The sequence below is a fragment of the Schistocerca nitens genome, chromosome 2, assembly GCF_023898315.1.
Source record: "Schistocerca nitens isolate TAMUIC-IGC-003100 chromosome 2, iqSchNite1.1, whole genome shotgun sequence".
In the NCBI taxonomy this organism is placed as follows: domain Eukaryota; kingdom Metazoa; phylum Arthropoda; class Insecta; order Orthoptera; family Acrididae; genus Schistocerca; species Schistocerca nitens.
Window position 1 is genome coordinate 728,406,875 of NC_064615.1, and position 23,795 is coordinate 728,430,669.

General features: G+C 39.6%; 1 protein-coding gene across 1 annotated transcript in view; it reads right to left on the minus strand.

The window, feature by feature from the left end:
* Positions 1-23,795, minus strand: part of LOC126236929 (uncharacterized) — a 405,481-nt gene that overhangs the window by 12,320 nt on the left and 369,366 nt on the right. Inside the window, exon 3 of the mRNA XM_049946607.1 lies at positions 19,321-19,566. Coding sequence (XP_049802564.1) covers positions 19,321-19,566 — 246 coding nt within the window. The remainder of the gene's footprint in view (positions 1-19,320; positions 19,567-23,795) is intronic.

Here is a 23,795-nt window from a genome sequence, read left to right on the forward strand (position 1 = left end):
CTGACGGCATTGAAATAGGTCTAAAATTGGCTACATTATCCTTTTCTCCCTTTTTTATAAAGTGGCTTTACTACTGAGTACTTTAATTGTTTAGGAAACCGACCATTCCTAAAGGAAAAATAACAAATATGACTAAATAAAGGACTAATATGTGCAGCACAGTACTTTAATACTCTGCTAGGCATTCCATCATATCCATGAGAGTCCTTAGTCTTGAGTGATTTAATTATTGACTGAATCTCCCCCTTGTCTGTATCACAGATGAGTATTTCAAACATCAATCTCGAAATGGCGTTTGCCAAGAAAGTTATATGATTCCCAGTAGAAACTAAATTTTTATTTAATTCACCAGCAATGCTTAGAAAATGATTGTTAAATACTGTACATATATCTGATTTATCAGTAACAGAAATATTTTTACTATGAACTGACTTTATATTGTCAACCTTGTGCTGCTGACCAGACACTTCCTTCACAACTGACCATTTGGTTTTAATTTTATCCTATGAATTAGCTATTCTATTTGCATACCACATGCTCTTTGTCTTCCTAATAACATTTTTGAGCATCTTACAATATTGTTTGTAATGGGCTACTGTAGCTTGATTGTGACTACTTTTAACATTTTGATATAATTCCCACTTTGTTCTACATTATATCCTTATCCCACTAGTCAGTTACACGGGCTGCCTATTACTGCTAGTACCCCATTTAGAATGTTCTAATGGAAAGTGACTATAAAAAGAGCATATGAAATGTGCCACAGAAAGCATTATATTTATCACCTATGTTATCAGCACTATAAACATCCTGCCACTCTCGTTCCTTGACAAGGTTTAAAAAACTCTCTATTGCTGTTTTATTAACTTTCCGACATAGTTTGTAATTATATGTGACATTTGTTTGCATACAAAAGCCTTTTAGTGTTAAAATTTGTGCATCACTGTCTGAAAGGCCATTCACCCTTCTACTAATAGAATGCCCATCTAGTAATGAAGAATGAATAAAATTATTGTCTATGGCTGTGCTACTGTTCCACTGCACCCTAGTTGGAAAAAACAAAGTCTGCATCAGATCATATGAATTTAGGAGATCTACCAACATCCTTTTTCTTGCACCACCACATACAAAATTTATATTGAAGTCACCAAATATAACTAATTCCTGGTACTTCCTACAAAGTGAATCAAGAACACTCTCTAGCTTGAGCAGAAATGCTCTGAAGTCAGAGTTAGGGGACCTATAAACAACAAAAAATAGAAGTTTAGTTTCACTAAATTTAACTGGTCCTGCACAACATTCAAACACCTGTTCAGTGCTGTGCCATGACACGTCTATGGACTCAAACGAAATAGTGTTTTTTATGTACATAGCCACTCCCCAACCCTGCAATGAACTCCTTGAAAAACAGCCAGCTAATCTGTATCCTGGTAAAGGAAGCCTCGGAATTGTCAAATTATTTAAGTAGTGCTCCGATATACCAATAATTTCAGAGTCAACATCTATAAGCAGTTCACTAACTTTATCTCTAATACCTCTTATATTTTGATGAAACATGACATCTTCTGAAGGTGAGCCCTTAGATAGAGGGACTTCCTTTAAGCAGGTATATGTATCAGCTGACTTCAATCTAAAAAAAGGTGCAGCTCTAACACCAACTACTACAGGATTTTTTCCATGAGTTATCCCACCACCACACACTACACTGTCACCTATAAGCTTTGCCAGCGTCCCCTTCCTATACTTATTGAGGTGCAGGCCCATGCCTAGTGAAACCTGATCTACTGATAGACCCAGCTGTCACCACTGAAATGTCACCCATGCCCTCTGCATCAGTGCCCTCTCCAGCCCTATGTTAACACGCCTAACAGCCGCATTAAGACTAGGCCAATCATGAAGCTGAAACAGTTGCACAAAATGCACATTAGTGTCACCAGTTTGAGTAGCTATCTTTACCAGGTCACCACCTACATCATATTCCCCATCCCTATCAAGACTGTTCCCTGCTCCACTCACTATCACTACCTGATCCTCCTTCATAAAATCCCTACATAACTCCCCTAAACTGTCAGTCACCTGAGCCAACCCTGTTCACAATGCTGGTGACCTGGTACTCACTCCCCAACACTTCCTGCAACTGCTGGCCCACACCTCTACTGTGTGATCTACCTAGCAGCAGAACCTCCTTCTTTCTGTTAGACTTTGCAACTGACCTAGGGCTCCTAACTGCTGAGGACTGCTGCATGTTCCCTACATCTACAGCTACAAGAGGCTCCTCTGCACTCAACTTTGACAGTTGGCAAATCTATTGCATATAAGCAATGTATAACTGTCTGCATACCTCCTCCTCCTGGCTGCCTTCTTGCCAACTGCCAGTTCCCATTCCCCACCAACCTTCACCCTCCTCAACCTATGGTTCCTCCTTTGCACATTATAACTGCACCTGAAAGGCACAGATCTTATGCTCCTGCTCCAATATGAACTTATTTCTACTACAGATTCTGCATTCCCAGGAGAGGATCTTGCTAGAATGCCCACTGGCTTCCCGACTGCATTTCCACCCCCCCCCCCCCCCCCCCGCATTGAAAATACTTAAATACTTTGAACAAATCTAACACCATAACATACTACTCACAAACCTATGACAGAGCCCACACTTCTCACTCGTGGTAAAATTTTACACTTAATAAAAAAACTATATGTCTACATTACTAAGTTCAGTTACAACAGTAGAACTATTTATAGAACTAACAATAGCAGTCTCAAAATTCTCTATCTACTAACAAAGCAACTACTTGTGTTAAAACTACTATACCCCAGCTAATACCAATATCAACAAAACTTTACAAAATTATAAGCTAAAACCAACAATTCAAGCGGCCACTGGGACACTCATCGAAGTTAAAACACTGAATGAAAATGCAATCTGCAGTGGGTTGCAGCCCATTCCCTCAATGGCACCTGGACAGCTTCTTCAACACATTGAATGAGACCTTCAGAGATTCACCTCAGTGACTCAGTTTCAGTGGAAAACTGTACCTCAAACTTTCTGGTTAGAGGATGAGTGTAACATTCCTGAGTTCTCTCTGGTCCCCGCCTTTTCTTTGCAGGGACCTTGGACTTACCACTGACATGCCACTCAGAGTTAAGTTGATATGAGGTAGTGGACTCCATATTTCCTCTAAAGAAGGTAATATCCACAAGAGAGGATAGTACTTGAAGTACTCCTGGTATCTCTGATACTTGTCTCCATCTACATCTTCATCTATGCTCTGCAAACCACCGTGAGGTACATGGCAGATGGTACGTCCCATTGTCCCAGTTATTAGGGTTTCTTCCTGTTCCATATGGAGTATGGGAAGACTCAAGTGTTTGAATGCCTCTGTGTGGGCAGTAATTATTCTAATCTTATCCTCACAATCCTTGTGTGAATGATACAAAGACCTTCAGCATCTTTTGTCGTACCACATTTCAAAAGCTTCTACTCTTTTCTTGGGTGGAATGTTTATCATCCATGTTTCACAACTGTACAAAGCTACACATCAGTCAAATACCTTCAGAGAAGACTTTTTAATGTTTAAATTTATATTGCATGTTAAAAATTTCTCTTTTTTCAGAAATGTTTTTCTTGTCATAGCCAGTCTACATTTTACACCCTCTCTATTTTGGCCATCATCAATTATTTTGATGCTGAAGAAAAAACATTTATCTCATTTCCTGATCTAATCATCTCAGCATCAGCTTATTTAATCTGACTACATTCCATTACCATTGTTTTACTTTTGCTGATGTTTGTCGTATAACCTCTTTCATTCATCCACTCTTCCAGGTCCCTTTCCATCTCAGACAGAATTACAGTTTCATCAGCAAATCTTAAAGCTCTCAATTCTTCTTTCTGAATTTTAATCCCATTTCTCTTTTATTTCCTTCACAGCTTGCTCAGCATGTAGATTGAATAACATTGGAAACTGGCTACAATCCCATCTTGTACTCACCTGAACTATTACTTCCCTTTCATCTCTTTCAGTTCTTGTAAGTGCAGTCTGATTTCTCTATTCAAGTTGTAGATAACCTCTCTTTCCCTGCACTTTATCCTTGATAAATTCAGTATTTCAAAGACTGTAATCCAGTCAACACCATAAAAAACTTTATCTACATGAACAAATGGTATAAATGACTCTCTATCAAGCTTGTTTTTAGATGCCTGTGTTTCCTTTTGCTTGCTTCATTTGCTGCATTTTTATATCTTCTCCATTCATCCATTGTATGCAATATTTCATGTATTATCCGAGTATTTCTGCTGGGCCTTGTCTTTTTGCTTATTTAATCCTCTGCCACCTTCTCTATTTCATCCCTCAAACCTATCTGTTATTCTTCTATTGGATTCCTTTCTTCCATTTCAGTCAGTTGTTGCTTAATGCTCTGTTTCAAACTCTCAACAATTTCTGATTCCTTCAATTTATTCAGATCCCATCTCCTTAATTTCCTACCTCTATGCAATTTCTTCTGTTTTAAGCTGCATTTCATAATCAATATATTATGGTCAGATTTCCCATCTGTCCCTGGAAACAATTTTTGGTTTGAAACAAGGTTTCAGAATTTCTATCCTGCCATGATGTATTCTACCCGAAACCTACCTCTTTCATTCCTTTCTCCCACTTCTTGTACACTTACTAATTTTCCTTCTGTTCATTTTCCTGCCATCAAATTTCAGGTAACAATTACAAATAAATTTTCCACACTCTTAACTATATTAATAATTCCTTATATCTCATCATGCATTCTTTCAACCTCTTCATTATGTGTTAATAATATAAATATGGCACACAAACTTGTCTTGAAAATTTTGTTCAGACTGGGTCCAGAGCCTCCAAAAATTTTGCAAAAGAAAACTTTGTCTGTACTAAGCTGTACAGTTTTATATTTTTTGTTTATTCTGGAATTGGCAAATTTCAACGCTAAGTCATTTTGAAGCACTTATATATAAGCACTATGCAATATGTCATACATGATGTGGCATTTAATTGAAAAGTCATTCTCAGCTATAAGTCAAATAATACATCTATATTACAATCCAAGAACAAAATCATCATCCTAAAACCATATTACCACATCATATCATGCATGAATCACAGTACTTACTCATATAATCTGTATAAGACATTGTTATATGGTTGATAACATCCTCTGAGAAGTCCCTACCCAAAGATCCAAATAGGGGACTATTTTACCTCCAGAATATTTTATGCAAGAGGACATCATCATTATGACATACAGACAGCTGCATGCCCTCAGGAAAACTAGGGGCTGTAGTTTCCCCCTCTTTTCAGTCATTCACTGTACAGTCACAGCAAGGTTCAGGTTGGTTAAATGTAATAAGGCTACATCAGTCAATCATCCAGACTGTTGCTGCTGCAACTACTGAAAAGGCTGCTGCCCCTCTTCAGCAACAACAGGATTGTTTGGCCTCTTCACAGCACCCTTCTGTTGTGGTTGCAGCTATGGTCCATCTAGCTGAATCTGTATCTCTGATACATGTAAGTCATCCCATCTCAGCAAGGTCCATGATACAAGAGGGGGAGGATTTCTATTAGGACAGTAGGAAAACTTGGGATAAAAGTTACTGATTTCCTGAAAATACATGGAACTTCTTTGAGGTTATGGTTAGTAACAAACTTGAAAATAACATGACAAAAGATGAAAAAGCATCAGTGAGCCTTAAAATATTCACAGTGAAGTAACAGCTTTGGCAATCGTGTTAAAATGGTACATTATAGCACACATCAATCAATTATGTAAAGTGAATGAGATGTGGCAGCTAAATAACAAGGCTGTGGATTAAACAGGGTGTTTCAAAAAGAATATATGTATTACAAAATAATATATGGTCAAAACTATAGAGTGCTGTGCCATGGCTCAGTTGTTGGAAAAACAAATACATTTTCTATTTTATATTCATTGCCAATATATATTGGTTGTCTTCTGTCTGCTTTGTTACCATCACGTGTCACAAAATGACTATCCCATAGCTAATATCATATTGTGTTCTTGAGTTTGCGAAGTGTAGTTCCATGAGTACAGTGCAAAAATGTTTCAGTTTAAGGTACCAAACTAATCATCCAAATGGATGGAACATTCACAGATGATATCCACAGTTTGTAGACACAGGAGGTTCACATAAAGGAAAGAGTCCTGGTCACTCTCATGTTTCTGATGAAAATGTCGCATGAACTCAAACCTGTTTCCAACAAAGTTCTTTAAAATCAACTTGTTGTGCCAGTTGAAAGTTACAACTGTCTACAATGGCAATTTGGCATATTTTGAACTGTTGGTTGGTTGTGGAGCTGTACAAGTTACAGCTGTTACAGGCTCTACATCATGATGACAAATGAAAATGCGTGGCATTTTCTGCCAAACTTCAGAATGCTATTAACAATGATAACACTTTGGCACATGCATCACATTCAGTGATGAAGCAACTTTCAACCTTAGTGGAGAACAAAACACAATTTTCGAATTTGGGCCTACAGAACCACATACACACACTGAACATGTATAAGATTCATCCAAAGTCAATATGTTTTGTGCAATATCCCACTCAACTGTTTACAGCCCATTTTTCTTTGATGGAAACATGGTAAACAGTCACTAGCATCTTCCTGTTTTATGAAACTGGTTGTTTCAGATGTTGAACGAGGATAACTCCATTTTTCAACAAGAAGGGGCACCCTCTCTCTGGAGTTGCCAAGATCATGAATACTTGAATGAAACTCTACTGAGCTTTTGGGTTGATCATCAGATAGCTGGCAACTTAGCACTCCTCAGCTGGCCTGCAGAGCCACCAGATTTGATGCTCCATGACTTCTTGCTGTGGAGTTCCATTAAGGGCAATATTTATGCATCAACACTATGACAGAGCATAGAAGAGGTGAAGAATTGGATCCATACTGCCATAACATCAATGACGATGGATATGTTTACTTGAGTATGAGGTTAAATCAAACCCAATCAAAGACAAACTGTTGATACCACTTAAGAACGTAGGCTTCCGTGGCCGGTGTCATAGTGATTAAAATTCTTCTGGGTATTATGCCACGTCATTGCTAAAAAACTAACAACAATAATAAACAAAAACCGATGTTTTGGCCGAATTGCAACAGCCTTCCTCAGGGCCCTGAGGAAGGCCATTGCAATTTGGCCAAAATGTCAGTTTTAGTTTATTATTGTTGTTAGTTTTTTAGAAATGGCTCAAATGGCTCTGAGCACTATGGGACTAAAATTCTAAGGTCATCAGTCCCCTAGAACTACTTAAACCTAACTAACCTAAGAACATCACACACATCCATGCCCGAGGCAGGATTCGAACCCGCGACCATAGCGGTCACGCGGTTCCAGACTGTAGTGCCTAGAACTGCTCGGCCGCCCTAGCCGGCTTTTAGAAATGATGCGGCATAATACCCAGAAGAATTTTAATCACTATTGATACCATGTCAGATTAAAGTACCTTGTATCAAGAAGAGTGAACGCTACCTAATTTAAAAGAATGGCAGTAATAAATAGTTGAGACAGAATTACCTCCAGTATTGTAAAATCCTCCATTTTGGCAAAACAAAAAAATGCGTGTATAGCACAAAACCCAAAACAAAGAACAAACAATCAGTAAAATCATTAAGTATGTAACATAGTGTATTGTCACTACTACTTTGTGGCCAAATTTTGTGGGAGTGTGGTGATGAAATATTGCAGGAGCCACTGCCTGATGGTGTGTGCAAAGTGTTGGCATTTTGATTACAGTAACAGAGCTGTTTATTTGAGCTGTTGATTTATTTCAAGACGGGTCCAGCTCAGCTCGGCAAAATTTTCCAGCACAGTGGTAGTCCACAGTTCTTGCAGTACAGGCAAGAGGATTTCTCCACCAATGGGTTTCATAGTGTTATTGAAAACTTGACTAGAAGTGGCATGTTGGCATAACAGTTGTGCTCTATTCTATAAATAGTTATCATTTTGACAGCAGATTCATTCATAGCTTGGCAGTTACTCCAGGATGAGGCCATGCCAGGTGAGGGATGAGATGAAGCTACCAGCAGCAGTTATGAGTTCAGGTCTCCAATGCCATATCTGCCTGCTGCACTAAGTCCACCTTCCGGACTTAGTGCCAAAGTGCCATCCCAGGCCCATTCTATCAGTGAATGGTATGTCTGCCATAGCACAGCAGATCATATCTCTGATCCAGCAGCCACCGTTCACAATCTTGGTTTGGTGTAAATGTGCAGTTATCCTCCACAGAGCTGGCTACCACCGCAAGAATCCTGGTTGCCTCCGAGCGCTGCTGATGCAGGGTGCTTGTGGTGCAGCTCACATGATTGGGGCCAGTGGCACATACTGAGGACTGTTGTCAGCAAATCAGGGCACAAATGTTCCAGCCAGTGAGCTAATCTTTGGCTGTAACCTCGCTGGCCATGCGATATGTGGTAGAGGGATTGCTACTCCATGCCAGCATACCACAAGTGCTTGACTGAATAAAGAGTTATTTTTGACAGCCAATTTTTAATGAGCCACACAGCATTCCCATTAGATTTAGATGCAGTAGGTATGTATGCAGAGACACAATGTGCAATAAGAGATGTTGCATGTGTCAGTGGTCAATAGAAATCCAGTGGATCGGAGGTGATGGAATCTATCATGCTTTAGGTTACGTGAGGTGAGAGTTAATGATGTAAGGGCACTGGGGTCAGTGGAGATAGATTTTTAGGTTGAGGTGGTTCAGTTTAAGCAGTGTGTGAAAGTAGTGTCTCATGTGAGTGAGATTTACTGCCTGACTCTAGGGTTAAACTTTTTATATCAACAACATGCCAGAACTAACCTTCACTGACATGTGGTGGAACTTTGTGGGATGACATTCCTGCTGAGGAAAGCTGTTGTCAGCGTAGAACTGTTGTGAAATGTGCAGCGGGGGGGGGGTTAGCCGAGCGGTCTAAGGCACTGCAGTCCTGGACTGTGTGGCTGATCCCGGCGGAGGTTCGAGTCCTCCCTCGGGCATGGGTGTGTGTGTGTGTGTCCTTTGGATAATTTAGATTAAGTAGTGTGTAAGCTTAGGGACTGATGACCTTAGCAGTTAAGTCCCATAAGATTTCACACACATTTTGTTGTTGTTGTGAAGTGTATCAATCATATTGGGCAACCCAATTTAACCAAGTACAAGTACCCTCTTGCCTTATTTGCATGATCATGTGCCATGGGGAGCAGGTATGTGCTCATGTCTAAGAAGCCCATGGATGATTCTAATAACAGGTTCTGTTGCAACAACTGTCAACTTGATAGTAAGACCATGACAGATGTATACCTCATACCTTAGATTATGGGGGCCAAACTTACCTGTTGAAATGTTATGTGTAATAGAGCAACTGGAGGGGTACAATGCGTTAAATTCAATGACTTATTTTGTTAAAAAGAAAATTGTATGCATACAGAAGAGAGATGGCTGGAACATGGTACCTGTGAATCTTGATTATTTTGGCAGTGAAGAGGTGAGGTTGATGAAGAAGTGTTAGTAGCAAATAGCAAGTACTTGTATTTCATAGGAGGATTGGTACACAGAGGATGTGAACCATAGGGAGCTACAAGCTGCCACTAAGACTGCATTAGATAACTAAGTGTAAAAAGAATCAAAATGGAGGAGTTATTGTTGGAGTTTGAAGACTTTTAACTTCCTTGGGGTCCACTGTCAATTATGCCCTTTACACAGCATCAAATTCTGAAGGGAACTGAAGCACTGGTGTACTAGAAACCTTATCAGATACATCAATATTTACAATTGATTATGGTGGAGGTCATCAATCAGCAGTTAGTCAATCGGATAACAAAAGAAAGTACTAGTCCATGGGGAGCAGGTATGTGCTCATGCCCAAGAAGCCCATGGATGATTCTAATAACAGGTTCTGTTGCAACAACTGTCATCTTGATAGTAAGACCATGACAGATGTATACCTCATACCTGATATTATGGGGGCCATTGATAACTTGGTGCAGTGCCAGTATTTCTTTAGTACAGAGTTAAGGAGTGGGTACCATGAATTGGAAGTCACTTCAGAGTAATGCCAGGGTTCTTGGTACCCTGGTTCCATTATCAGTATTGGAGGATGACATTTAGGTTGAGGAAAGCTCTTGGAATATTTCAGTAATTGTTGGACAGAGTACTAAGGGGATTGAAACCTTACAAATATCTAGTCTACCTGGAATGTATATGTTCTCAAAAAACATGGAGCGACATAAGTAACAACAGAGGGAAGTATTTAAGAAGTTGCGGACTGCATATCTGACATTAAGGATAGAAAAGTGACATTTTGCTTTAGAGGAAGTAGGTTGCTTTGGGTACTTAATTATAAAAGACGTGAAGAAAATAGATCCAAGACTAGTACAAATGGTATGAGGTTTCCCAATTCCTAAGCCAAGAAAGGAGCTACAGTCATTTTTTAGTCTCTCTATCATAGGAAATTTGTGAGGGTGTTTGCTGATATAGCATGACCACTCATGCAGCTGTTGAAGAAAGGTGCAAAATTTGTTTGGAAGGAGGACTGTCAGACCATGTTTGAAAGGTTGAAGAAATTATTTATGTCAAGTTAAGTTTTAATTTCTCCAGATTTTCAGAAGAAATTTATATTATCCTGTGACACATCTAACCATGCTTTGGGGTGTGTCCCGAGCCAAGAGGTCAATGGTGAGGAATGTCCTGTGGCTTAAGCATTGAGACAACTTAACAGAGTAGGGGCAAAAACCACAGGAAGTGAGATTCTTAGCTTCATATAAGAAGTCACATATTTTTGGTGTTACTTGTATGTGAAGAAATTTAAAGTAGTAACTGACCATGGTGCTCTGAAATGATTATTTGGGTTAAAGGAGCCATCCAGCAGATAGGCAAGAAGGGGCAAGTTGGTCAATAATTTCGCTAGAATTGTGAGAGAAATATAAATGAGTGCAGAAAGCAAACACAGAGGCATTGGAGAGGCAGGAGACAGGTGAAATGCACAGGGAGCTTAGTACATTATGGGATAGGTTAGGGTTTAATGTAATCCAGCCCTTTAATGTGGAATGACAACACTAAGAAATTTATCACACAGTACCAGAGACATTACCAAGCGATTGGGACTGTGTCACCAGTCAATGTTAGGCTACAGTTGTCGATGTGGCCTACAATGGTGCTTGCAGCCATTCCAAGGCACTCTGGACTCAGTCACTGGAGTACCAGGACCAAAGCTGGAGAAGGATGCAAAGAGGAGGAAGCAGAGGATTGGATGTGAGAATGTGGATGGACCATGCAGGATATGCCCTATGCATTGAGGTCTAGGAAGTGACAGATGTACTTTGTTGAATTTGTCGGTAATCGTTTAGGTATTATGTGCAGGGTATCAGGCTGTAATATATTGGGGGGAAGGAATAAGTTGTGCTAAAGTAATGGCTCTTTTAACTGTATGAAAATACTGGCCTGCAGCAGCCATCTTCTTGAGAGGTGCAGAGGGTGCACAGATGATGATGATGGTGAGTTTACAGGAAGCTATTCATTTTGCGTTGCACAGCCACCTGAGACCTATCCCATTATCACCAGAGCAATACTTGTTAGGGTTACAAAAAGTGTGGGAGGAATTGCTGCCAGATTTGAGACTCATTAAAGAGCACAGTAGGCAGAGTTGACCTTTCTATTACTGTATAGCATCACTAGAGGTGAGGAATGATGAGACATGGTTATACGTACTGGTTCAGTTCCCAATATTTGGTAAATAGGCATAGTTTAAATGTTATACCCTTCCTGCTCCTCCCCATCTGGCGAAATGGGGAACTCTATGAAAATCTGTGCAATCAAGGACAGGCTAATCCCAGAATCATGAGGTAGACCTATAGTAATGATGGTGGAGGATCTGCAGAACTGTTGGAGGGAGAAGATTACAGTGTGCTGAGCCTGGGTGATTCAAACTGGTGGAAACACATGCACACTGCAGCTATTCTTGGGCATAACAAATGGACAAGATTGTCTGGGGGACACTGTGGAACCTAAACCAAACAGAGCTACACTGTATTTATTCTGTGTATGACAATGTGTTGGTAGTGGTGAGCTGCCATGAGTAGGGAAGGCTCATGGAGGCAAGGTGACTGGAGCTGAGAGGTAGTGGCTTGTTGACGAATGGGAAAGTATGTGACATAATGGGACCAACCTTCAATCTATTAGCCATGGTTGCGGGACCTACTAAGTTGAACATAATATGGCTACAGTTTTACTGGCCAGAAGAACCACTAGAGGTAATCCCAATGTAGAATCTAAACTTCCTAAATAATACATTGAAACTGGACCTAATCCATTCCCTGAACCAACTAAAAGCCGCTCAAGAGGGATGGATTTCAGTGGAGCAATTATGCAGTGATACATGGAAGGGCAACAATGAGTGACCATGACATTAAGCAGCATGATACCTAGTGCCATAGTGGCTCTCATTCTGCTGTGTGTAGCCTTCATTTATCTTAAGTGGAGAGCGATCCATCAGCCTGATCCATTGGTAGTCCAAATTCTGGTAGACTGGATCCCTAGAACGTGAAAGTGAGTATACGTGGAATATTGTAGTATGGGTGTTGGTGAGAAATGTACTCCTGAGAGTTTAAGAGGATACGAGGCCATGGACCAAGATATGGGATGGGAAGATGATGTCAAGAAGCTCCTGATAAATTAATGGTGAGTGGGAGAGCACATACCACACTCATGACTTTTCTTTCTTGTCAGATGGGCTATATACCAGTCATTAGCTTGAGTTTAACTGCACTTTTTAAACAGTGATAATTCATATGGAATAATATTCATATAATTAGCACACATTGAGATATTAAGTATTTTAAAATTGTGATTTATAAAACTCAATAAAATTCAGTTTCAGTTCTAGGTTAAAAATGCAGCATTCCCTGAGATTTTAAGGAATTCCTGAAACTCCCTGAGATATCCCTTATTTTTTCAGGTATAATGTGATTCCCTGACAATTCGAGGTTTTCCAGAAGAATTGCCACCCCTTTAATGAGAGCACTGAGAGGAAATTGTCAATAGTAAAAGACTGATAGGATGAAAAAGTATAAAGGCATGATGTGATGTGTGTTGCAAAGGAACTAATGGACCATTAAGTGGAGTAGTAATCAGCAACTTAGCTGCATAAGAGGAAGCCTAATGAATAACCTCTGTAGGTTAACTGCAGTCTCTGAACCTTGTGGGCTAAGCCACGAAAACCTTTGTGGTGGTAACTTGTTCTGAAAATGTAAATCATTCTTAAGTGGGGATCCAAGAGCCTGATCTTACCAGGAAGGGGGGCAGTGTAGTGTCACGACTACTTTGTGGACAGATTGTGGGAGTATGATGGTGACAGTTTTACAGCAGCCACATCCTGTCAGTAAATGCAAGGTGTTGGCATTCCAATTTTGCAGTAACAGAGCTGTTGATTTATTGTGAGATGAACTGAGTTCAGCTCTGTGAAACCTGGCAGCACAGTGGTAAGGCATGGTTCTTGTAGTACCAGCAAGGGAATTTCTCCACCAACAAGGTCCACCAGTGTTATTGGAAATATGACTAGAAGCAGTGCAGTGGCATTCTATATAAACTGTTATCATTTTGGTAACAGATTCATTTGGAACTTATCAGTTCTATTAGGAAGTGGGGGCTACATCAAGTGACATGGAGTGACCAGTAGCAGTCAATAGATTGGGTCTCTGTATCTGCCTCCTGCACTAAGTCCATTTTCTGAACTATGTGCCATGTCATATGGGGGCTGTCCCCAGCCTACTACACCAGTGATTGGAACTCCTACCCAGGGAGCAGCAGACTGTATCCCAGACACAGCAGCTGGCTTCCACCACTGTGACATGGGCACCACCAAACCACACATCATTGGTCACATACATGCGGTCATTTACTGCACAGCTAGCTACTGCTGCAAGAAACCCTGATCATCTTCAAGCATCAATGATGCAGGGTGCTTGTGGCACATCTCACAAAACTGGGTTGCATGGCATATGCTGAACACTGTCATCAGGAAACTGGTGTGCACACTTGTTGCAGCCAGCCAGCTCTACCCTCACTTACCACACAGCCCTGCTACTTTGTGTGTGTGTGTGTGTGTGTGTGTGTGTGTGTGTGTGTGTGTGTGAGGGGGGTATTGCTATTACCCACTGGTATAGCAGAGATGTTTGAATATGTGTTATTTTTTTATAGCTGAGTTTCACTGGACCACCAACAGCCTGCCTCAACTTTAGGCCACCAGCCATTCTTCACACTAGCCACCCCCTCTGCCCCTAAGGCCAGCTACAATACTAACAACAATAGCGATCAAATGAAATTGATAACAGTTGTGACAGAAATGATGATGAACTGATTTCATTATCCACAAGCTTCAATTATTACAATCTCACAGTGGTAACAGGCATGACTGCCATTAATAGACAACCAAATATAGACATACTAGATTTATTCAGGCAGACACCATCTACTACATCCACAGCTGTTCATTTAAAAACACAGCTCCTAAAGGTACTACAAACTTCATTTTCCTAAAACGTAGTGATTACCTTATGATGGCTTTCAAGCCTAGATCTTTTGCTGACATGACAGGACTAACTTTAAATTATATTTGTGATCAGTCACTGCCTAGTGTCATATTTTCACATGCAGGTATAAGACTGGAGATAAGCAGACCACATCTAATTATAGAACCATTTCATTCTTTCCAGTGTTTTGAAAGGTTTATGGAGGAATGGCCTTTGATCAAATATTGGCAGATTTTTCTGAGCAGAGCTTGTTAACTGCCTTTCAGATTGACTTTCATATAGGACTCTCCACATAGAAGGTCATCCAAAAATCTCACAAATGGAGTAGTGACAAAGATAAAGAAGGAAAAAAAATTCTGTTGGGATATTTTGTGACCATGCCATAGCCCTTAATTGTGTGGACTACAAAATTCTACTTGACAAACTGAAATATTGTAGCACTAATGACATCCCTCTTCATAACAGAAAACAGACTCATACTGACAGGTAAGATCACAGAAATGAAACTTAACATAAAATGGGAGATTAGTACTGGGATGCTCTTGTTGTTGATCTGCAAAAATGACCTTCCAATTACTTTAAAGGAATGTTCAAAAACTGTAAGTTTTGTCACTTTTATAAATTATCTAGAAAAGGCATATGACCGGGTTCCTAGGAGGAAGTTATTGTCTGTTCTACGAGATTATGGAATAGGAGGCAAACTTTTGCAAGCAATTAAAGGTCTTTACATGGATAGTCAGGCAGCAGTTAGAGTTGACGGTAAATTGAGTTCATGGTTCAGAGTAATTTCAGGGGTAAGACAAGGCTGCAACCTGTCTCCACTGTTGTTCATATTATTTATGGATCATATGTTGAAAACAAAAGACTGGCTGGGTGAGATTAAGATAAGTGAACACAAAATAAGCAGTCTTGCATATGCGGATGACTTAGTTGTGATGGCAGATTCGATTGAAAGTTTGCAAAGTAATATTTCAGAGCTAGATCAGAAATGTAAGGACTATGGTATGAAGATTAGCATCTCCAAAACGAAAGTAATGTCAGTGGGAAAGAAATATAAACGGATTGAGTGCCAAATAGGAGGAACAAAGTTAGAACAGGCGGACGGTTTCAAGTACTTAGGATGCATATTCTCACAGGATGGAAACATAGTGAAAGAACTGGAAGCGAGGTGTAGCAAAGCTAATGCAGTGAGCGCTCAGCTACGATCTACTCTCTTCTGCAAGAAGGAAGTCAGTACCAAGACTAAGCTATCTGTGCACCGTTCAATCTTTCGACCAACTTTGTTGTATGGGAGCGAAAGCTGGGTGGATTCAGGTTACCTTATCAACAAGGTTGAGGTTACGGATATGAAAGTAGCTAGGATGATTGCAGGTACTAGTAGATGGGAACAATGGCAGGAGGGTGTCCACAATGAGGAAATCAAAGAAAAACTGGGAATGAACTCTACAGATGTAGCAGTCAAGGCGAACAGGCTTAGATGGTGGGGTCATGTTACACGCATGGGAGAAGCAAGGTTACCCAAGAGACTCATGGGTTCAGCAGTAGAGGGTAGGAGGAGTAGGCTCAGACCAAAGAGAAGGTACCTGGATTCGGTTAAGAACGATTTTGAAGTAACAGGTTTAACATCAGAAGAGGCACCAATGTTAGCACTGAATAGGGGATCATGGAGGAATTTTATAAGGGGGCTATGCTCCAGACTGAACGCTGAAAGGCATAATCAGTCTTAAATGATGGTGATGATGATGATAAATTATCTTCTTACTTTTATATGTAGACACATAGGCTACAGTCAATGAGGGTACCCATTGACCTGTGTGTCCTTTTCTGAACATATGCTGTTCATGCCTTTGGACACCATATTGTATGAATAATTACGGATTATAGTAAGGTGTGGTTTGAGAATGGGTATGTCAGCCTGAAACTGGTAACCACTACAGCTGAATTTTATATCAATGCAACAGAGACAGATAGTAAAAAAAAAATTATTCAATATCCCAGATATAAGGGTGAAAATTTTTGTGGATACTTTGCAAGTGCATAGCAGTGGTCACTTAAAGCTACTTGACAAGCAGTAGTGTGTTATGAACAGACCTGTCTTGTTATAAATTTTGCTAATCGTTTCTCTGAAAAATACTCATGTAATTGAGTAAATGTCAAGATATCAGTGCAATGTAAACAACAGATATTTACAGTAATACTGAGGAAACAACAGATTTGTTTTCACCATAATCACTTTCCTACTAATTGATGATGTTACACTTAGCTGGTATAATAGCATTAAGAATTACTGTGATGGGTTCGTGTTTGTACACTCATATATACATACGTCCTTAGTTACGTACATACATAGACTTCATACAAAATTAGAGAAGCTTTCAGGTGATTATATAATGGTAAGACAGAGATTTAGGAAACAGGTTTTAAATTGTAAGACATTTCCAGGGGCAGATGGGGACTCTGATCACAATCTGTAGATTAAAACAGAAACTGAAAAAAAGTAGGAATTTAAGGAGATGGGACCTGGATAGACTGAAAGAACCAGAGGTTGTAGAGAGTTTCAGAGAGAGCATTAGGGAACAATTGACAAGAACGGGGGACAGAAATACAGTAGAAGAAGAATAGGTAGCTATGAGAGATGAAATAGTGAAGGCAGCAGAGGATCAAGTAGGTATAAAGACAAGGGCTAGTAGAAATCCTTGGGTAACAGAAGAGATATTGAATTTAATTCATGAAAGGAGAGAACATGAAGTGCAGTAAATGAAGCAGGCAAAAAGGAATACAAACTTCTCAAAAATGAGATTGACAGGAAGTGCAAATTGGCTAAGCAGGGATGGCTAGAGGACAAATGTAAGGATGTAGAGGCTTGTCTCACTAGGGGTAAGATAGATACTGCCTACAGGAAAATTAAAGAAACCTTTAGAGAAAAGAGAACCACTTGCAGGAATATCAAGAGCTCAGATGGAAAACCAGTTCTAAGCAAATAAGGCAAAGCAGAAAGGTGGAAGGAGTATATAGAGGGTCTATACAAGAGCAATGTACTTGAGGATAATATTATGGGAATGGAAGAGAACATAGATGAAGATGAAATATGAGATATGATACTGCGTGAAGAATTTGACAGAGCACTGAAAGACCTAAGTCAGAACAAGGCCCAGGAGTAGACAACAAACCATTAGAACTATTGATAGCCTTGGGAGAGCCAGCCCTGACAAAACTCTACCATCTGGTGATCAAGATGTATGAGACAGGTGAAATATTCTCAGACTTCAAGAAGAATATAATTATTACAATCCCAAAGAAAGCATGTGAGACAGGTGTCAAAATTACCAATCTATCAGTTTAAGAAATCATGGCTGCAAAATACTAGCATGAATTCTTCACAGGCAAATGGAAAAACTGGTAGAAGCCAACCTCAGGGTAGACCAGTTTGGATTCCATAGAGAAGTTGGAACATGTGAGGCAATACTGACCCTACAAATTATCTTAGAAGATAGTTTAAGTAAAGGCAAACCCAAGTTTCTAGCATTTGTAGACTCAGAGAAACATTTTGACAATGTTGACTGGAATGCTCTCTTTCAAATTCTGAGGGTGGTAGGGGAGCAAAAGGCTATTTATAGTTTGTACAGAAACCAGATGCCAGTTATAGGAGTCGAGGGGCACATGAAAGGCAAGCAGTGGTTAGGAAGGGAATGAGACAAGGTTGTAGCGTACCCAGATGTTATTCAGTCTGTATATTGAGCAAGCAGTAAAGGAAACAAAAGAAAAATTTGGAGTAGGAATTAAAATCCATGGAGAAGAAATAAAAAACTTTAATGTTTGCCAATGACACTGTAACTCTTTCACAGGCAGCACAGGACTTGGAAGAGCAGTTGAATGGAATGGACAGTGTCTTGAAAAGAGGATATAAGATAAACATCAACAGAAGCAAACGAGGATAATGGAATGTAGTCAAATTAAATCAGGTGATGCTGAGGGAATTAGATTAGGAAATGAGACACTTAAAGTAGTAAATGCGTTTTGCTATTTAGGAAGCAAAATAACTGATGATGGTCAAAGCAGAGAGGATATAAAATGTAGACTGGCAATGGCAAGGAAAGTGTATCTGAAGAAGAGAAATTTGTTAACATTGAGTATAGATTTAAGTGTCAGGAAGTCTTTTCTGAAAGTATTTGTATGGATTGTAGCCATGTATGAAAATGAAACACAGACGATAAACAGTTTAGACAAAAAGAGAATAGGAGCTTTTCAAATGTGGTGCTACAGAAGAATGCTGAAGATTAGATGGGTAGATCAGGTAACTAATGAGGAGGTGCTGAATAGAATTGGGGAGAAAAGGAATTTGTGGCATAACTTGACTAGAAGAAGGGATTGGTTGGTTGGACATGTTCTGGGTCATCAAGGGATCACCAATTTAGTATTGGAGGGCAGCGTGGAGGGTAAAAATTGTAGAAGGTGACCAAAAGATGAATACACTAAGCAGATTCAGAAGGATGTAGAGTGCCGTAGTTACTTGGAGATGAAGAAGCTTGCACAGGGTAGAGTAGCATGGAGAGCTGCATCAAACCAGTCTCTGGACTGATGACCACAACAACAACAACAAAAAGTACCCTCCATCACACAGCATAAAATGGTTTGTGCAGTTTATATATAAATATTAAATTCCTTCAAAATTTTTGTAGATATATTTTTCAGCAAAACTGAGACTAATATAAGAACATTTAAAAACTAACTAATAACTGGGCAGAAACCTACCAATAAATGTTGCAAATTTATGCTCATTGCATTCAGTAGCTTTCAGACTGAAGAAACTCTTCATTTTTGGATGAAAGGGTATTTCACCAGTGATTTTCCAACATTTTGATAGTATTCCATGACCGGGGTAATAGGATGGTGTATCCAGAATACTAACATTCAGTTTACCATCTTTGTTTGTTTTTAAACACAACAGCACACCACCAGTGTGACTATACCAGACACCATTAACGCTGCATGGGAAATCTGTAAAGAAGAAAGGTTATTAAAATACAATTTGGTTCAATAAATATCATTATTTTGTTAACAAATTAAGTGTAAGAAATATGATGAAATATTTATACATTTCATGTACTTTCAGGATGACTGATTATCCCACATTTTTGAGCTTACTCTAATCAGCTCTTGGCTCTAAACATAGATGACAGCACCAATGAGCTAAGGTTTTTCTTTGTAAGTTTTTCACTAGCAAAAATCTGGAACTGCAATGGTTAATGTTTTACAACTGTATAGTTATTTTTTATTTTCTTTTTTTCCCTCTGGATACATCAACATAGACAGTTCAAACTTTCTGGCTGCCTTCAGTCTTTCTCTTCCACATATTGCTAAGTAATTTAAAATGCAAATTTCCCTGATGATAATGATTACACTTAAAAAAGTACAGTGGCCAAAAGTTTCTGCATCTTAGGTTAACCCTAACACACACACACACACACACACAAATGTTACATTGAGCAGTTATTTTTAAATGCCAACTTTTAGTGAGAATATTTTGAGCAATTTATAAATGTTGATTCATTTTAACATTCTCAGTAAGCAGCAACTCTCATTCTTTTCTGTGTCTAGGGTAACCAAAGTATATGTGGTTGACATCCTGTATCCCCTGACAAATGCAATGTGCTGCTGGTATGATGAGAATTCTATGGAGATGTTGTCAGCAGCAGCCATGGTTGAATTTCAGTCTGACATTGTCATTACTAACTGCCTCTTATTCACTTTGCTAGTGGAGTTATACTTCATATCCTATTTATCAATATACCGCTGTGCTTTTGGTATATGTGAGTGAATTTGTCTGAAACAGACACACTTGTACAAATATCTGGTCTCCCACTCCTTGTTTATTTACTTCTGACTATACCTCTAACTACAGCACTTAAGTCTCCCTTTTTTGCCATTTATTGGGCTTCTTATTTCCCACAATCCCAGCATGACCTGTGGTCTGGCAGTCCGTGTGTGTGAAGCAATGCACAATCTATCTGTCATTTTTAAACTGTTTGAGACAAACTTTATTTTGTGTAGCTGTGGCACATGGTAGGGTTTAGTAAACTTTCCTCTTCTAGAATGCCAATTTAAAACTAACATGCCAAACATGTCCAGTTTTTCATTTCTTAAATTACTACTAGATACATTGAATTAAGTAAAGCTTTAGGCATGGTCATAGCAGGATTGGCTGATGTGCAAAGGATGTTATCTTCAGAAATGAGGCAAAGTACCAAAATGTGTGGAGCAATAAGATCAATAATGCAGAACAATGAGGAGGGCTCATAAGCAGAAACACAAGTAACATGAAGACACCAAACACGACTGTCATAGGGCAAATGCAAACAATGTTTGCAGAAAGTATTGCAATTCAGTAGACTATTGCAGACAGTGTTGAAGTCAAACAGGTTACTGTATTGTAGAAATCACAGTATTTGACATAATCCAGGCAAATTCTTGAGAGTTGCACATTTAACTAGACTCTTATGAGCTGATATCATTTCCACATAATTATTGAAAAATGGAGATGAATGACTAGAGATAATAATGAGAGAATTACATAAATATCATTGCAAAAAGGGAGATCAGAGGAAAGAAGAGTAAACATGGTAGTAATAAATGGAAGAAAAAGGGCAACAAGAAAGAAGAAAAGTGTAAATTGTCTCAAGAGGAAATGTGACAACATTTTCTAAAATCACTGAGAATAATGAAGAAGTTCTTGTGGCATTGAAGGATGAAGCTTACTAACAAAACTAATTCTGTGGAGGAAATACAGCATCTCTAACGAAATAAATAATCAGCAAAAGAAATGCACAGAACAGACAGTGATCCAGGAGAAAATCTGACACAAAAACAGCAAAAATGTGCAAAGAAACACAAACAGTGGCAAGAGCAAGCACTGGCAGCATAGTCTACAGATGGAGCAATTATCAGAAAACTGAAAAGGCCAAAGAAATGTATGTAATGTGCTAATCAGACATTTCTGTCTGAGACAGAATTCACTGAAGGTCAATACCAGTACTCAGTCCAGTCATATTAATGTGATCATCCCCTATTTTTGACGTCAATGTGCAGTAACTACTCATAGGTGGCAGGTGATAGCACTAGCAATGAAGATGTCAGGGGCTAGGGACACAAAACAACGCATTAGCTGTCATAGCACAGAAATGGAGTGATTATCCGATGCCAAAAAGGGCATGTTCATCGGCTTTCAGGACAAAGGTGGAAGCATTTCTGAAATGACTAAGTTTGTGTGCTGCCATGGTCAAGGTACACTGCACTTGGCAAAATGCTGCTATACAAACCAGTGCTAAGGCAACTGTGGTGTACCATGGATCACAGATGGCAGGGGTGAATGTCAGCTGCTGAGATGTGGATGGGCAAACATACATGCAACAGTTAAGCAACTGACTGCCCTGATGAACCACAGGGCTACAAACAGTGTCTCCTTAATGACTGTTCAGTGAACATTGCCGCATATGAGCCACTGCAGCAAATGCCTGGTTTATGTACCCATGCTGACTGATATAAAAATCTGCATGCCAGCACCCCAACTGAATGACCACTGATTGGTGACAGGTGGCCTTTCCAGATGAATCACATTTTATGCTCTATCAGACAGATGATCACTGGTGTGTACGCCATGAAATGTCTGAAAGGAAATACATTGCAACAATCATCAAAAGGGTCCAGGTCAGAGCAGGGACCATTGCAGTATGTGGAATGTTTTTGTGGCATTCCCTGGGTGATCTCGTCATTCTTGTTTTTTCTCAGCATGATGGATTCTACCAATAGGACAATGCGAAGTGTCACACAGTTTGCAGCATATGTGTGTTGTTTCAAGAGCACCAGGGTGTGTTTACCCTGTTCCCTTGGCTTCCAAACTCTCCAGATTTAAAACCAATCAAGAATTTGTGGGATCATCTCAATCACGTTGTTCATGACATGGATCTTCAACCAATAAAACTAGCATATCTGTCCACAGCAGTGGAGTTGGCCTGGCTCCACATCCCTCTAAGTACCTTCCAGAACCTTACTGATTCTCTTCCTGTGCATCTTGCTGTGGCCTGCACTGCAAAAGGTGGTTACTCAGGCTTTTGACAGATGGCCATCTTATTGTGACCAGATAATGTGTGTCAATAAGAGTGTAAAGAACATGGAAGTAAAAGTACAAACAGAATTTAAGTAAACCATGTTACATCAAGAGGTATAATCCAACTGCAACCTACATTTTGCCACTATTATAAGATCATTTATCAATAATTTGCCAGTGCACTGGAGCAATGAAAAATGCAGTGTGTATCAAATTATTCAGATGGAGAAACAAGAGAATGTTCTCACCAAGAAACAGTCAAGAAGGAATTGACCTGCAGTTTGTCAGGCCTCGTGGTCTAGTGGTAAAGTGCGTGACTGAAAAACAAGATGTTGGGAAGTCGAATTATGGTCAGATCATGGAAATTTTCAGTCTCTCTTTAATTTAACCTTCACCTCCCAATGATGCCAGGAATTGCCAGCAATGACACATGGTTCAGATTACACATTAAACTGTAGATCCACTTTCACCAGTTCAGTAATTGGTATAGGTTAGAGACATGCAGATCACCAAAGTAGTATCCAACTGAAAGGCTGGCACTCACCCACTGAGCCACTCACAGTTATTATTATTAGTTATACCGCCTGCAGTCTGAAAAGCCATTGTCGGGCATCAATGGCTGCAAGCATTGGTGCCTCTACCAACATGTCTTGCTTCTGAGTTGACATGTTTAATTTGTCCCTACAGATGCGAGTAATGTTCTGTATCTGATACACCTCCTGTAACCCCTCAGCCACCTGTTCAAATATTTGGGTATTCTGCAAGGTTGTATGGTAGGTGATAAACACTTTAGCTTCACCAATCTCTCATAAATTGGTCATATGAAGGTATGTTTTGTCAGGTCAGCTACCCAGCTTGACTGAAGCTAGAACATCAGAGGTAAATACAGGTATGTCTTCCATTGCCTTGCCAGGAAAAAAAGATGCTATTAAATTTTGCTTTCACAATACTGATAGAAGGAGAGGGTACACTCTGCATAATTTTAAATTCCCAAAAGTATCTCCATACTTTTTCCCTGTCAGACTGCAATGTTTTTTCCTGGCTTCTTTCATGTTTCAATTCCCCACTTTTCTTCTCAAGGGCAGCTTGTAATCTAACACTCTGTCCTGTCACAGCAGCAAGA